The sequence below is a fragment of the Typopeltis vanoorti genome, chromosome 18 (assembly GCF_054136105.1).
Source record: "Typopeltis vanoorti isolate ZY-2024b chromosome 18, IOZ_Tvanoo_1.0, whole genome shotgun sequence".
In the NCBI taxonomy this organism is placed as follows: Eukaryota; Metazoa; Arthropoda; class Arachnida; order Uropygi; family Thelyphonidae; genus Typopeltis; species Typopeltis vanoorti.
In genome coordinates this window covers 98,908,668-98,925,571 of record NC_143566.1, presented here as the reverse complement: position 1 = coordinate 98,925,571, position 16,904 = coordinate 98,908,668, and the positions used below count along the sequence as shown (strand labels likewise).

Sequence of the window (16,904 nt, the reverse complement as noted above, 5' to 3'; positions counted from 1 at the left end):
ACTGGAATGGAATCACTCAAAAGGAATGACTCTGGAAAGTTTCAGAAGTATATACAAATATATTATATTATAGTGTGTGTGTGTATGGCATTCCAAAAATTAGCTGCTTACAGTTAGCTCTAGACTACTGATTTTTGTAAAGCTGTAACTTTCTATTTAAGTTGTATGATGCTACTACTACAATAGACAAATTCTAAATGATTAATTTTCTTTAAATCTGCAGCACTATTTGACATATCAAGCTCAAAGCTGCATCTCTATGAATGAAATATGAAAACTAAATGGATGTTTCCATTTTTATTTTTTGTTTTGGTCCAGTCCCTTTATGTAAATGTTGAGATAAGTATTGAATAACCTATCGATTAGTCCAAGAATTCTCTAAAAAAAATAAAAGTCTTCATAGCACCAGTATAATCTCATTAATTATTACAACTTCTCAAATGACTTTTCTATTTGATAACAATTCAAAACAATGCTAAATAAAATTTTGAGATAACAATAATTCAAGCTGTAGAGCAGGCTCATCACAACATGATAATCATATTAAGATAAAAACCATATTCATATCGCTCTTCAGACAGAGACTCAAACCAAGATATCAAAAGAAAGAAAAACAGTAATTATATATTAAAATAGCTTTTTTTTTTTTTACTGCACATATAACATGCACCATATTAATAATTAAAATTTCCAAGCATTTTCCACAGACTTACTTTACAATAATTTACAAAAGGGCCTATAAAACAAAGATCAAGTGGTCTATCTACTGTTTATGAGCAATTGTATAAATGCTCCATATACTTATCATAATCAAAAATTAGTACAGAAATCTTTATTAATGCACTGAAAAAAAAAACAAAAAACCTTACACCCTTCCAATAAACAGGCGTATATGAAAACATAACATCTGTAGAGAAACAAGGAAGCTAGTATGCATTTAATCACTGCAAACTAATACTTTATTTATGAACTGTTTACAAGACAGACATTTGTCACATTATTAATGAAAAATAATGCTTATGTCACATAGTGCATATAATATTTGTTCCCATTATTCTCTAGCTAAATTTTAAGAAATTATTGATTTAGCACATCTGTTTATCATAATTCTGACAGCCACCTTGCAGATGACAGTAATACAGCTGGGATTTTCCATAGGGCACAAGGAAAGATATCAAATAGGCTAAAGGATTAGGAGTTAGAAGTAAACAGAACCACAGAAATATACCAATCGAACATCATGATTGTTGGCAGCTAGCAGTTACTGCAGATGAGTTCTTTTCACAGTTCTTTAGTCCATTTGTTATCTCTCAGGAGACTCCCAGCTATAAACATTTGTAGTATACTTCTATACACGGTAACTGAGATACAAACGATACAAACATGAAGCTATAAGAGCTACACTGATTGGAATGACCCAACTTTTCCAAGAGCTTAAAAGAGAAAATAAAATAGCAACATTAATGGCTAAAAACATATGAAACAAAAATGATTTTATATATACAAAAAACACACACACAAAATTATTATATATATACAAGGTGATGAGTGAGAAGAAAATTCTGAATAAATTAATGTCTACAATACGTGAAATTTGATTCAATGTTTTTTTTTTTTTAATGACTTGACAAATTCATTCAGACATTGATTTGATGATAAAGCTATCACTAAAAGCTCACTGCATATTTATCTGCAAGTAATGTAATTACATCTCTGATGAGATAAATTGACTAATTTCTCTGTGAATGTGAAACATATTCATTAATCATTGGATGCAATGTGCTGTAACACAACTTATCATAAAATAAAGAGTTCAGTTTATAAGTTTATGAAAGGCAGTTTTACTGCTGACAAGGTTCAGTTTGGAAACCTGCTGTCACACACAGTAGGTTTCCCACTGTTATGTTAACTGAATAATGCACTCCAGCAGAATCTCATCATTTATCTATTCCCCAGATCCAAAGACAAAGCATATTTCTGCTCCAGAGAATTAGTCCGTCAAAGAATGAGGATTGTCATACTGTCATAAATATTTAGACAAACTTCATAATACAAAACTTACGCATCATAGATTTGCATGCAACAGTTCTCTAAAAGTTAACATTCATTTATAAAACCATTATTATTTATTATAATAATTATATTATAATTATTAACATTTTTATAAAACCATTGCATAATCTTACTATTAAACAACCTTAAATCTTTAATTTCTATGCTGCATATTAGCACATTCACTAATGCTAGAACAGGTTTAATTTTTAGTCTATGCTGGCTACCAAAAGTCCTAATATGTTTACTATTATGGATATTTAATTTCAAGGGATAAAAATGAATATCATATTGAATATACTAAAAGTTTAAAAAAAAAACTGAAGAGTTTGAAAATAAGGACAAAATTGTGGAGACTCAATGACAAAATCTAGTTTACTAAAGTTCATTTTAGTTTCTTGGCTGATTTTACATATTTTAGTGTGACAAAAAAGATGTCAACTACCCAGATAAATTTGGCATACACAGACATTTGTTAGGCAGTTTCTGGAAAGGCAATCAGTTTGGCCCATAACTTTCATTAATATTCAAATTCATTCATTTAATCACTCTTTATTGCTGTCATCAATTTTCAGTGTATTCCTTCAAGGCAGCACTTAAAAGTGCCGTATGCTGTACCCATTGGCTACCTTCCCGATTTTTCTCTCTCTCAGTGGTCAACAGTTATATTTTTCTAATCCAACTGTAACATGCATAAGCTCAAACTGTTTTAACACTGCCTAGTATGCTGCTAACTTGATGTTACAAATAAATATACTCAGCTGGACTCCCATTACACAAGCCTTACTTATTCAGTTATTTACTGGGCCTAAATAGCTATTATATGTTTAACCTATTCTATAGGTCCACGATTGAAAATGAATGCATCTGACCATTTCCTGTTTTTCTATTTATTTTCATACAAAATTTATCATATCAATTATTTAATTTGCTTTTGTAAATTTATTAAGGAGGATGTCATCTGCATAGAGTAAAGAACCAACTCTAACTCCTATTTGCATATTATTATTATTAAGAGAGAGACCTCTAGGGAGTCAGAGACTCATCGAGGGAGGCCACACACTACACACACACCAGCTATTCTTGAATTCATTCACACTGCGTGCACTCACAACATCCAAAGGCAATCCATTCCAACCACACACCACCTCTGAAAGAAAAATATGGCCATCACCCCTTCTTGGCAGCCGTCATTCTCAGCTTCAATTGATGGAATTAAAAAATTCCATCAATTGAAATCCTGTTTGACCCTTTCAGAAGTTTGTAAGTCTCAATCATATCTCCCCCCTCTTTCTCCTGTTTGCTAGTGTCTGCAGTCTACAAATTCTCAATCTGTCTTCATAATCAGTATTCCACAATCCTGATATCCTTTTTAACACTCTCCTTTGTATTCTCTACAATATATCAGAATCACAACAGAAACCAGGAGATCAGACCCGCAAACAATAGTCCAAGTGAGGTCTTATCAAGGCCTTGTAAAGAGGCAAAACAACATCCTTATCTTTACATGTGAGCGTTCGTTTCAGCATTGCAATTATCTTTTGAGTTGTATTTGCAATCTTTGCCACATAACCCCTGAACTTCAACTTCCTTAACACTCCAATATCCCTAGACTCATCAGTTTCTTCTAGCCTAATCCCACCAATATAATGCGACACTGGATATCTAATCATGACGAAGTGAATGACTTTACATTTACTGCCATTGAATTGACACCATTTTCCCATGCCCACAATTCCAGTCTATTCAAATCATTCTGCAAGACTGATTATCAGCAGCATTCCTGATTACCCTATCTATCTTTGCATCACCAGCAAATAACTGTATGTCGCTTGTCAAATCCTTCCCAATATCATTAATGTACAGATTGAATAACAGTGGGCCAAGCACTGATCCTAGTGGTACACTGCTTGTTATTATTTTTATTATTTTTTTAAATCTTTGTACTGGCTATGAGCAGTACTACCCTTACATCACTTCCAGACTTGATATAGGTGTAAGTCTTTACAAGCGTTTTACCCTATGCCTGTTCTAGTTATCATTGTAGTCATTCTCTGGTGGCAATGCCATGCCATTAGTTTGCCCTGTAGGGCCTTCAAGGAAAGAACTTTTATATCCTTCTGCATAAGCCAAAGCTGTTTTAAGTCCTTATAGCTATCTGTGCTCCATACACCATGTAAAGAGATGGTGGCACCGCTAAACCTCGGAGTTTCCCATGCTCCTCCCGTATCTTGCTAACTAGATCTTGGTAATTCTTAGAATAGTTTACCTTATTATTATGGCTATAGGCTAGTGGGTGCCCTGTTCCCACCATCTGGGCATCAACTACCCAAATGTCACCATCTCTTTTTAATCACTATCCCTGACTTACGCAAACCCGCGGAGGTCCTATAATGTGGTTCGACCATGGTCTCCCAACTTTTGTTCTTAAAGCAGTTGTTCAGAATGGAGACCACGGCGCCATGCCTCCGCACGTGGACCGCATGGGAGCGGAAGCAACACTGGGCTATATGAGACAACGTCTCAATGTAGTGGCAGCCAGCCCTACAGTTTGAGTCATCACTACCCCATCAAGCTGTGCGGGCTCGAGTGGGCGGGGTGATCCTCGTCCTGATAAGGTCAATATACCCGAACCCAGGGAGGAGTCTGTTGCCATCCCTTACCCAATCATGCTGGGGAAGTACCAGATATGACTCTTTGAAAGGAGCACCATCTAGAGAACAGTGCAGCAGAGATGCCCATCTCTTGTGTTCTGCAGGTGCTGACTCAATTAAGGTAACTTGATAATAGGACCAGCCTCTAGCCCACCTAAAGTCTTCTTGTATTAATGGGCTATAGAAAGCCTCTCTGCAGATAGGGGAAGAAGATAATTCTAACTTTGCGATTCTGGACAGCTGCAGGTGTGAGATCAGCCATCTAAGTGATGGAATCCCGAGTCAGGCGTCCTTCACCCTCGAGTGGAAATATGCAGTAGGAGTGTCAAGCAGCAGTCGGAGCAATGATCTCACAACTGAACGGATAGCCCTGTCAATTCGGGACAGTACCGAGATATATGTTCTACCAAGCACCAACTTGTGGTAAAAGCGACTTAGGAGATAGTGGGAAAGGAAAAACAGTCTTTGCTGGGGCTTGAGAGGAGCTTTCCTCAAAGAAGTGATCCCAGCTTCTAGGATAGAAGATCTTCCCTTTGGGGTGAACATGATACCGAGGTATCTCCACTCTTCCAGGATGGTCAAAGCATGCAACGGCCTCCAGTGCAGGGGAAACTCTATAGTCTCGACCTTAAGCTTCTTGTCACGACTAGAGGGGACAAGAGCTAAAGAGCAGGATGGAACCCCGAGTCAGGCGTCCTTCACCCTCGAGTGGAAATATGCAAGAGGAGTGTCAGGCGGCAGTCGGAGCAATGATCTCACAACTGAACGGATAGCCCTGTCAATTCAGGACAGTACCGAGACATATGTTCTACCAAGCACCAACTTGTGGTAAAAGCGAGTTAGGAGATAGTGGGAAAGGAAAAACAGTCTTTGCTGGGGCTTGAGAGGAGCTTTCCTCAAAGAAGTGATCCCAGCTTCTAGGATAGAAGACCTTCCCTTTAGGGGTGAACATGATACCGAGGTATCTCCACTCTTCCAGGATGGTCAAAGCATGCAACGGCCTCCCGTGCAGGGAAAAACTCTATAGTCTCGACCTTAAGCTTCTTGTCACGACCAGAGGGGACAAGAATTTTCTCTATTTGAGGCCTTAATAGAAAGGCCTCAAATAGAGAAAAAGTCAAATGCCCGGTCGAGGAGTTCCTGCAAGCCTACCTTATTAGAGGCTACGAGAATAAGATCGTCTGCAAAGGCCATAGCATTAAAGGAAGAAGCGCCTAAAGAGAAGCCTATGTTTCTTCACTCTCTTCCTAGCCATATAGGCTTCTCTCTAGGCGCTTCTTCCTTTAATGCTATGGCCTTTGTGGACGATCTTATTCTCGTAGCCTCTATGACACATTTGAAGAAAAGGGGAGATAGAGGAGATTAAACCTTGCAGACTCAGATCCCCATATACCACTTTTTGATATCTGTCAGTCAGCTATCCTCTTATCCATGCTAATATTGTATAACCCAAACCCATTTACTCCAATTTATGCAACAGTCTTCCATGCTGTATTCTGTCAAAATCCAAAAGTATCATGGTGTATCCATTCCCCTCTTCTAGTTCAATGGTAACATTGTTATTATAGAATGTGAGTAAGTTGTTAAAACATGACCTTCCCTTAGTAAACCCATGTTATTCATTGCAAAGTAGAGATTCACTGTCAATCCATTTCTGAATGGGGCCCTAACCAATTTTTCCAAAATCTTCACCACCGCTCCTGAGATACTAATTGGTTGATAGGTGGATACATCGGTCTTTGCACCACCCTTATGCAATGGAATTACCATACATTCCTTCCATTCCAGCAGAATCTTCCCTGTTCTGAGACTCATATAAAACATCCTGGTCAAAGGAATGGCGTTCAGCTGAACACTCTTTTAGCACACGTGCTGATATTCCATCAGTCCCTAGTGCTGAATTCTTATTCAATTTGTGGAACAGCTCTAATACCTTGGCCTCACAACATGCATTTCTTCATCTAGTGAAGAGGTAAGAGTGAGCTCAATGTTGCGTTCACCAGGCTGATAGATTTTAACGAAATGGGCACTCATTAACTAAACAACCTCTTCTGCATCTGTAACCCTCACGCCACCTGATTTAGAAGAATTAATAGACACATTAACTTTTCATACTCTTTCTTTTTTTTTTTTTTTTTCATACAGTTTCTCTTCATATTCAGACTTTGTTTTCCATACAACAGTTGTGACTATTCTAGTGTCTGCTGCTTATAACATTGATAACGGACATCATCCTTATGCAAACGGTATTCCTTCCACATCTTCCTTTTTGTACGAATCTCTTGCTTAATAAGATTACACATCCATTTGACTCCTACACTATTTATTCCTCGAACTCATGTTCAATATAAATTTTCTGTAATAATGCAATCCATATTAACCAATTTGTTTGGCTAAATTGATAACTTGTCTGTGTTGCAACCAACAGACTGTTTCACATCTCAGTCTGGAATATATTTTTCAAATGTCTTTAGGCAGTAGACAATTTTCATTGCCCAATGGGATACTGCCTCTCATATAGGAAGCTTGGAGTTGATTTTAAAAATACTGCACTCAGTTTCTGGAGATAGATTTTGGAGTATCTAACTCTAAGATATGCAAAGCACATCTTTGCATTATGGGAGATACTAAGGCAAGTGATGAGAACTTATACCACCTTTACCACGAGTTGCCCCAGTCCTGAAGATACTTCAGGTGCAAACTTTGTTTGCTTACACTTGGATAAAGGACTAAACTAAATATAGAATTTATAGTCTAACCAAGTGAAAAAACTTCAAACAAATAGATTTCTGTTCAGAATATGGACTAGTTATTACTAACATCATACAAAAAATAGGAAAGTCTTCGATAATGACATCAACCCATTGATTCAGAATTGAAGCACATACAGTGAATTTGAAATAAGTGTTCGCCATTTAGTTTCAAGTAAAAAACAAAATGCAAAAAAGGAAAAAATATGTACAAATATGTTAAAAAGCATCAAATGTGGATAAAGGTGAAATGTAAATTCAAATATTATTCCATCACATTTTCAATTTCATTCCATCTACTTCAATGGCCTGTCACAGTCAAGTAAATAAACTGAGCAACTACTGTAACAAATGTGGTATGAAAATCAGAAGTAAAAAATAAAGGAATGCAGAGAACCAACCAGGGCTTCTGACCTAATGTCCGATCCTCACCTTCTCGTGGTGCACCCTGTTGGGTATCTAACTGGATTCTGAACGAACAAGGATGGGCTGGCAATTTGGTATTTAGCAACAATAAGAATACAACCAAATTGTATTCTTATTGGCTTAAAAACCAAAATACAAAATGATGGTACAACATGGCAGAATTTCATGCTGGCTGGGGCGTTCATCCTATTAAAGGAAACCAGAGCGAACAGCGAAAAGTCAGCTACTGGAACAAATCTGAAAACACACCCCAACTCAACATCACCAGAGTTAAAGATCGGTACTATCAACATAAGAAGCCTGAATGGCAAAGAAATGGAGCTAGCTGAGGAATTAGATAAGTACCAGATCGACATAATAGGGGAGACTGAAACAAAAAAGACAAAAACTGGTGAGATCTTTCTGAGCAATAAATACAAAATGTTATATTCAGGCAATGACAATCAAGGAAAAGAAGGAGTAGCCATAGTATTCAACACAGAATACGAGGCTAATCTTCTTGAATGGCAGGCAGTCTCAAGTAGAGTGATGTGAGCAAATATGATAATGGGAAACTTGACAATGAGACTTATTTGTGCCTATGGTCACACAGAAGGTTCTACTAAGGTAGAAATGGAGGAATTTTTTGAGGCTTTAGAGAAAGCAACTGACACAATGAAAAAGGAAAAGTTGGTCCTTGTTGGGGATCTAAATAGAAGAGTAGGAAATGATTGTCAGACATACAAAAATATTTTGGGAAAATGTGGAGAAAAGAGCAAAGAGCAAAGCTAATAATAATGGAAAATACCTGTTGGATTTCTGCTCAGGACATGTACTGGTTATGACTAACACCATGTTCCAACATAAAAATGTACACAAATTCACATGGAGAGATGAGGCAAGGAATAAGAAAAGAAATAAGAATATGTTATTGTTGATAGTGTTGTTTTCTCCCTGGTGCAGGACACCAGAGTGTACAGAGGATTTGAAATTGGAATGATCACTATTTAGTCTTGAGCAGGATAAAATTGAATTTCATATCGAAAAGAATAACATGTAAGAAAGTTTTAAAGCGAATAAAAGTTAAGCAGCTCTCAGATGTGAACTGTAGACTAAAATACACAAAGATTATTGAAGAAAAAATGAAAGAGTTTGAAAACTGGAACCAAACCTTGGAGATTCAGTGGCATGCCTTGAAGAAAACCTTGATTGATTCAGCCAGAGAGGCATGTGGTGAGGTTGTCTGCATGGAAAGAAAAATCAGAACTCCATGGCAGACACAGGAAGTTAAAGAGACAGTGAAGGAAAAGAAGAAAGCATATCAAAAGTTCTTGGCAAATAAGTCAGCTTGTGCTCTTAGAGAATACAGAGACAAATGTGAGAAAGCTAAACACTGTGTAAAACTAGCTAAACAAAAGTCATGGGATAACTTTGGCAATAACATAGAAAATAAATATCAAGAATGTGGCAAAATATTCTGAAGGTTGTTGAAGATGCTTAGAAACGGAGGAAAGAGTGCTGTAAAAGGAGTTAGAGATGATAAAGGTGATATGAAAGGAGAAAAAGATACCCTTGAAGTACGGAGTAATTACTTCAAAAAATTGTTAAATGAAACAAGCAGTGATAGCACAGTAGTAAAAAACATTCAACCAGCATACAGTCAGGAATACATATCCCTTGAAGTAGAAAAGGCCATCAAAACCAAAAGAAACACACGTATTAACCACAGCGAAAATTATTTAATCGTAAATATTTCATCCTAAGTATCTCAGGACATCATCAGTACAGTAGTTTAAACAATAATATGAATAACATAGTTAGGGTGCATGATTACAATAGAATCTCATTAAATGTGCGTAACGTGTTACAGAAGTAAAAAAAAAAAAAAAAAAAAAAAAAAAAAAAAAAAAAAAAAAAAAATTATTTTACAGAATTTTGTATGACAATTTCCCATATTTTAGGAATAGTAAGAACGTCATTGCGGTTTAAATTTGGTCTGTGCAGTAGGGCTTCAGAACTTTCTTTATATAAATGTTCATGTTTATATAAAGATCTATGTAAAAGTTTAAACTTTTCCCAATGGATCCTATGGCTTGGATGCTTGGATTTTCAACTCCGTGTTGAGAGAGACCAGATTTCTGTGGTTTAAAAAGACGAATGTGGTCTTGATGTTTTGAGATGCGTTTCTGAACAGACCTACCTGTCTGTCCAAAGTAAGACAATTTGTATGAGCATGGAATCTCATAAACACCAGGCAGTATCATAAGTGAGAGTTTGTCCTTAGAAGGTAAATAATTTTCACTGTGGTTAATACATGTGTTTCTTTTAGTTATGAACTCACCAGAGGTTTCATTATTTAAAAAATCCATCAAAGCTTGAAATGTGGAGAGGCAGCAGGAGTAGTTGATATTCGACTAGAAATGCTGAAGTATGGTGGTATAAAAATCTTACAGTGGCTGCACTGCATAATTCAGAAAGCCTGGACAGAGGGATGAATTCCTGATGATTGGAGTAGAGCTCTCATAGTACCCATATATAAAAAGGGAAATAAAACTGAATGTGAGAATTATAGAGATATTTCCCAACTGAGTGTTCCTGGTAAGATTTATGCAAGTATACTTGAGAAACGGTTGAGAAGAATTGTGAAAGAAAAGTTCGGTACAGAACAAGCTGGTTTCAGGCCAAATAGAGGCTGTCACTTTATGACAAACAGTTGAGAAATCATGGGAATATAACAAAGATCTGCATTTAAGTTTTGTCAATCTGAAAAAGGTATAAGGGGGACCAGAAAGTAATCAATTATTTTTAATAGGTCATTTTTAGTCAATTGTTTTTCTTAAATAAAACAGATAAATTATTAAATTTTAGATTATTATTTTTAATATGGCGGACTTTAAAGATGAAGAGCACCATTACGTCATTGTAAGCTGTTTTTGTTTCACCAAGGATAGAATGCTACCAAGGCTACCAGAATCATTTGTTCAACTTATGGAGATGTATTGAAGGTTAACAAATGTCAGTGATGGTTTAGGAGATTTGCAGAAAAAAATTTTGATCTTTCAGATCATCCTCGATCTGGAAGAACTCTTACTCTAGATGACTATGTTCTTAAGACTCTCGTTGAATCAGATCCAAAACAAACCATACAAGAATTAGCAGAGAAACTTAATTCATCATTGTCAACTGTCCAAGAGCACTTACATAAGAGTATCAAAGTTCTTAAACAGGGTGTATGGGTACTGCATTAACTGTCAGAAAACAAAGCACAGAGATGGGCGATTTGTAATTCATTGTTGACAAGACAACAAAATGACCCTTTTTTGGAATAAGTCGTAACTGGTGATGAAAAATGGGTGCTGTATAAGAATAATAAAAGCAAAAAACAGTGGCTTTCTCCAAATCAAACTCCAATTCCAACACCAAACGATGGACTTCATCCACAAAAGGTTCCGTTGTGCATTTGGTGGGATAATTCATGGAATTATTCATTACGAACTCATGGAACAAGGTAAGACTATCACAGCAGCCATCTACTGTGAACAATTAGAGCGACTACATCAAACACTGTTAATCAAATGTCCTGTGCTTGTCAATCGAAAAGGGGTAATTTTGCAGCAAGATAATGCAAAACCGCATTCTGCAAGAATGACTCAAGAAAAAATTAGGCAGTTAGGATGGAAACTTCTACCACATCCTCCATATTTGCCAGATATTGCCCCTAGTGACTATCACTTATTCAGGTCCTTAGAACACAACATAAGAAATAAAACCTTCTGTTCGCAAGATGATGTCCAAAGGAGTTTGATATCATTTTTTGCCTCCAAAGAAAAACTTTTTTCAAAAAAGGAATTCTAAACTTAGTAGATCGTTGGAATAAGGTTATAATTAACGATAGCGATTATAGAATTGAATAATGTTAATTTGTTCTTTAATAAAATTTATATTAAAAATGTAGTTCAAACAACTGATTACTTTCCGGTCTCCCTTATATATGGCAAGATGCCAAGAGAGATGCTATTCAATACACTACAGTTATATGGTGTCAATGGGGAATTATATCAAGCAATACTTAGTTTTTATTTGAGTTGTAAATCAGCAGTTAGAATTGAAGGAAGTACAGGAAGATGGTTTAATGTTAAATCTGGCAATGAGACAAGGATGTACATTATGAAGGAAATTGGTATCATCATCATCATCAAATTCCTGCCATGTACCCTCAAGAGGTGTACAGGATATGACAGTACTACATGAAAAATTTACATCATTACTAACTTCCTATCTACAATTTTCCTCCAAATCAGTCTGTTGCTTGTCAAGACTCCAACATTATCAGATCTTATATTTCTATCTTCAAAGGCACTTTGTACCGTATCAATCCACCTATATCTTGGTCTTCCTGTGGGTCGTTTTCCTGCCAACCTGGCAGAGAACACTTGTTTTGCTAATCTTTCCTCTCCCATTCTATTTTAGTGACCATACCACCTGAGATTAGCTCAGGTAATTGGTATTGGTATAGGAAATTGGTATTAAACCTGATATCAAAATTGGAGATGTTAATCTCAGCTCTTTGTTTTATGCGGATGAATTTATACTTCTAAATAAATCCGCTACACATTTTCAAGATTCCCTGACTAAATTGAATAACTATTGTAATAAATATGGTATGAAGGTCAGCAATAAAAAGACAAAGACAATGAAAATAGGTACAATTGTTGAAAACGTCAACTGTGTTGTGAACAGGGAACCTGTGGAACAACTAAAATTTCAGCTACTTAGACATGATTTTTAGTGAAGATGGTAAATTAAATATGGAAATAGACAACAGAATCAACAAAGCTGGTATGGTAGGAAGCCAATTGAATAAATTTATATGGAATAAGAAAGAAATTAGCCAAAACACTAAATTAGCTGTATACAAAGACATATTCAAGCCAATTTTAACCTATGGATCTGAGAGCTGGGTCAGAAGTAAAACCCTTGACCAAAGACTAGAGACCGCAGACATGAGAGTCCTGAGAAAGATTAGAGGTGTGAACAGATGGCATCAATAGCAATATCATATTAAAAATTAGGATATTAGGAAAGAACTTGACATTGTCAGCATCCAGGAATGCGTTAGCAGAGCTAATCTCAGGTGGTAGGTCACTTAAATAGAATGGGCGAGGAAAGATTAGCAAAACAAGTGTTCTCTGCCAGGATGGCAGGAAAACAACCCAGAGGAAGACCAAGATATAGGTGGATTGATATGGTACAAAGAGACGATAGAAATAAAAGATCTGATAATGTTGGAGTCTTGACAAGTAACAGACTGATTTGGAGGGAAAATTGTAGATAGGAAGTTAGTAATGATGTAAATTTTTCATGTAGTATTATCATATCCTGTACACCCCTCGAGGGTACATGGCAGGAATTTGATGATGATGATGAAAAAATATAAAAACAGGAATGGAAACATGGAAATGTTTTCCGTGGAATGGAACTATGGAAAACATCAACACATTTGCAGTGAAGAACCTACAGCTTTGCATAATTTATTCCCATATGGAAATAGAATATGCAAAGCTGATATAGTGTAGAGTCAGGCGAATAAATTTATATGAAATAACAGAAATTACCCAAAACAGAAAGGCAGTAGTTACACAACAGTTGTTCAAATGAATTTTAATTTAAGATCTGAGATCTGAGGTTTATTATTCTTATTAGTGATAATCCCATACATGAGAGGTTTGTAAACATATAGCATGTGAATTTTGGTTTAGAAATAAACAACCAATGAAAGTGAAGGCACATGAGAGTTCTGAGAGTAAACAGATATCAACGGTGGCAGAATCATATGAAAATATGAATATATTAAGAAGGAATTTGGCTTTATTAACATTCAAGAATATGTAAGCAAGTTAATCTAAGGTAATTTAAAACAGGGGAAGAAAAGCTAGCAAACAGGTTTTTGACACCAGGATAAAGATCCTGGTGTCAAAATTATTGACAGTGCACTTTCTCCAAATCCTGCCCCTCCCCACAAAATTATATCTAGAATTGATTTTCTATTTTATTGTTTAAATCCCCAAACAAATTTTCTATATCAATTCGCATTTTGATATTTTCTATATCAACTGCCTTCTCTGATGATTTAAAAGAATTCTCTTACTTGATTCTTACTAGAATCAGTGTGATTATAAGCAAAAGTAAGTCTCATTATCCAATTTTCCACTATGAAATCAATTATAGTAGTCCTACTTGAAATTTGTTACTGCTCAAGTAAATTTATCAGTGTTTCATGTTAATTACTACAGCTAACCAACTCCTCTCCCTCTAATCTCTAGTACCTGTTTCAACAATTCATCTGAACTATTATTTAAATGGATCTCACCTAATTTGCTCTTCTTAGTTTCTGTAACAACATAAATAAAGTGTTTCCATAATCTCTAACAACACTGCTAGAATAGGAAAAGAACAAACTCCATTTGTTCTCTTCTAATGCTTCGCATATTGTTATTTTCTTCAGTTCTGCTGGACTGATTCAACAATCTCAACATGAAGTAAAAGTACCTATATGAATTGTATTACAAGGTTGGTATCGATTTGGATGCTGAACAAAAATGGACTAGTTATATGGGACTTAATTGATATCTGGCTTAGCCAGTCTCTAGAATGTGGTAAGCTACAAGAAGATTTAAATAAATTTTTATACCGGAATTAACTTACGTAAAACATTATTTATCCAGGTGTCTACCAGATTCCTTGCTCCCGTGGGTTATCTTATTTTGGACAAACAGGAAGATCTGCTTTTATTCGGCTAGAAGAACACAAGTCTTATATTCAATATTTTGAATCTGAACAGCCTGGACTTGCAGAGCATGCCATCAACATTAGACAGAATTCATTGGAAGAAGACAAGAGTCCTTCACTAGTCAGTTCCTCATGGAATGGCTTTATAAAGCAACATGTGAAACTTTACTACACTCTCCCAACTTAAACAGATCTGATGGTCTACATCTATCACCTTTGTGGGAGATGATACTTTTTAAATCAACTAATCTTTCCTAACTTTTTTAAATTATATATATATTATTTTTTTTAATTTAAGAGATTTTTTAAATAAGTTAGAAAATTTAATGACCTTTTTTAGTTCTATTACATTAGATATTTAGGTGGCACTTTTTTTTAATTGTCAGTTATTGTTCTATTAGCTTTGTACTGAAGATACCTTTGACACTCAGGCAAAAATTATACTAATAAATAATATTTTACGAGTTAATTCTGGTATAATTTATTTAAATATGCTTACTCACAGTATTTCCTCATTGAAACACTACAGGAAGATAAGATGGGATGTAGACACTAGATAATAAGTCTTCACTACTGTTCTAATTAGAAGGAAATTTCCTTCTGGTTATGTAGCTATCCTTTCAGCAGTGACCCATTTCACTTTCAGTATACAGGTAGTCCTCGACTTTCAACGGCCAAAAATTATTATTAAAAATTCTCTAATTTAACTTTGCACCAGCATATACATACATATATCATTATATGTGATATATGTATATCACATATAATGCTTTATATGTGATATATACATATATCACATATACCAACCTAGTAATACAAATCAGAACAACAAGAATGGGCCAGCAATTTGGGAGCCAACCAAATTATATACTCCAACTGAGTATATAATTCCCCTCCCCCAATGACTGTAGTGGGGGAGGGGAATGAGATTCTAACGAGCATCCTCAAATTAAAAATAGAAATTTTAAATATAGATACCTATCATCAGATGAAGATGAAGATGGCCAATGAATCTTCTCCTGAAAACAATAAAATACCTTATTTTACAGGCAGTCACCACAATATATATATATATATATATATATATATATAAAATCATTGAATAGAGAAAATTAAGAGATTTCTTTTAAATTTTATTTGAACAGATTAATTACTTAAGCACTCATTTCTCATATTAAAGTCTTTAGCAAACACTAATTCATACAAATATTGGTACTTGACTTACAATATGAAGCTGAATTGTGGAGTAAATTTAAAACAATAGTGGAAAGTATAAGACCCCCACAACAAACACAAATCTTAAAATCCCAGAATACCAACAGAAATTGATGAACAGTTCTATTTCTTGCATTGAGATGAGGACTGTACACCGGGAAGGGAAGAAAATAGTGCGAGTGAGTGAGAGGTCCCACAGAAATTACATTTCTTTGGAGTTTTTTTTCTACTGCTGAAGCAGTGTCAATTGTTAAGAATTAAACACAGAAGTAAATAAAATATAAAACAGAAATTTTAAAAAATCAGTAATAATTTAACAAATATAAAATTTGATTTTTAAGTTGCGCAGTGAAAAATATATGAAAAGATAAAGGGTTACTACAATTTCTAGACTGTGTTTTTGTCAAAACTGCATTGAACATGGGTTACTACAATTTGTAGACCGCGTTATATTGAAACCGGGTTGTATAAGTACTGTGTTATACGAGGGTTACCTGTACTGACCATTTAAAACTAAATATTTAGAAATTTATGTACATTGAATCATACAAATACAACATTTATTTTACAAATGATATTCTATATTTTTCAATTTAGCTACTTGAATACAAATTTACTATTTCTAGATATACACAAAGCTTTTGACTCTGTATTGCATGAAATTTTAATAAAAAAAATTAGAAGTCATAGGAATACGAGATACTGCCCTAAACTGGTTCAAAAATTACTTAAATGCCAGATCACAAATTGTAAAAATAAGTAACAGCAGCTCCAAAACAGTAGACTGCAGTGTACCACAAGGATCTGTCTTGGGACCAATTTTATTTAATATTTATATCAATGACTTCTGCAATCTTAAACTAAACAGTAAAATAAATACTTTTGCAGATGATACAGTACTGATTTTCTTGACAGACAAAGCCGAAATGAAAACCATCGTGAATGCTGATCTTTTGAAAGTATCAAATTGGTTCCAGTCAAACAAACTCAGTCTGAATGTCTCAAAAACTAAATACGTACCAGTAACTGTACCAGTCAT

The 16,904-nt window shown here is 35.1% G+C and overlaps 1 protein-coding gene across 1 annotated transcript in view; it reads right to left on the bottom strand.

Annotated features, from left to right (window-relative positions):
• Positions 1 to 936: 936 nt before the first annotated feature.
• Positions 937 to 16,904, bottom strand: part of LOC150096981 (cytochrome b5-like) — a 110,925-nt gene continuing 94,957 nt past the window's right edge. The window contains exons 5-6 of the mRNA XM_090408153.1: positions 15,629 to 15,669; positions 937 to 1,433 (exon numbers count right to left, since the gene is read on the bottom strand). Of these exons, the coding sequence (XP_090264279.1) occupies positions 1,349 to 1,433; positions 15,629 to 15,669 (126 nt within the window). The 3' untranslated portion in view covers positions 937 to 1,348. The remainder of the gene's footprint in view (positions 1,434 to 15,628; positions 15,670 to 16,904) is intronic.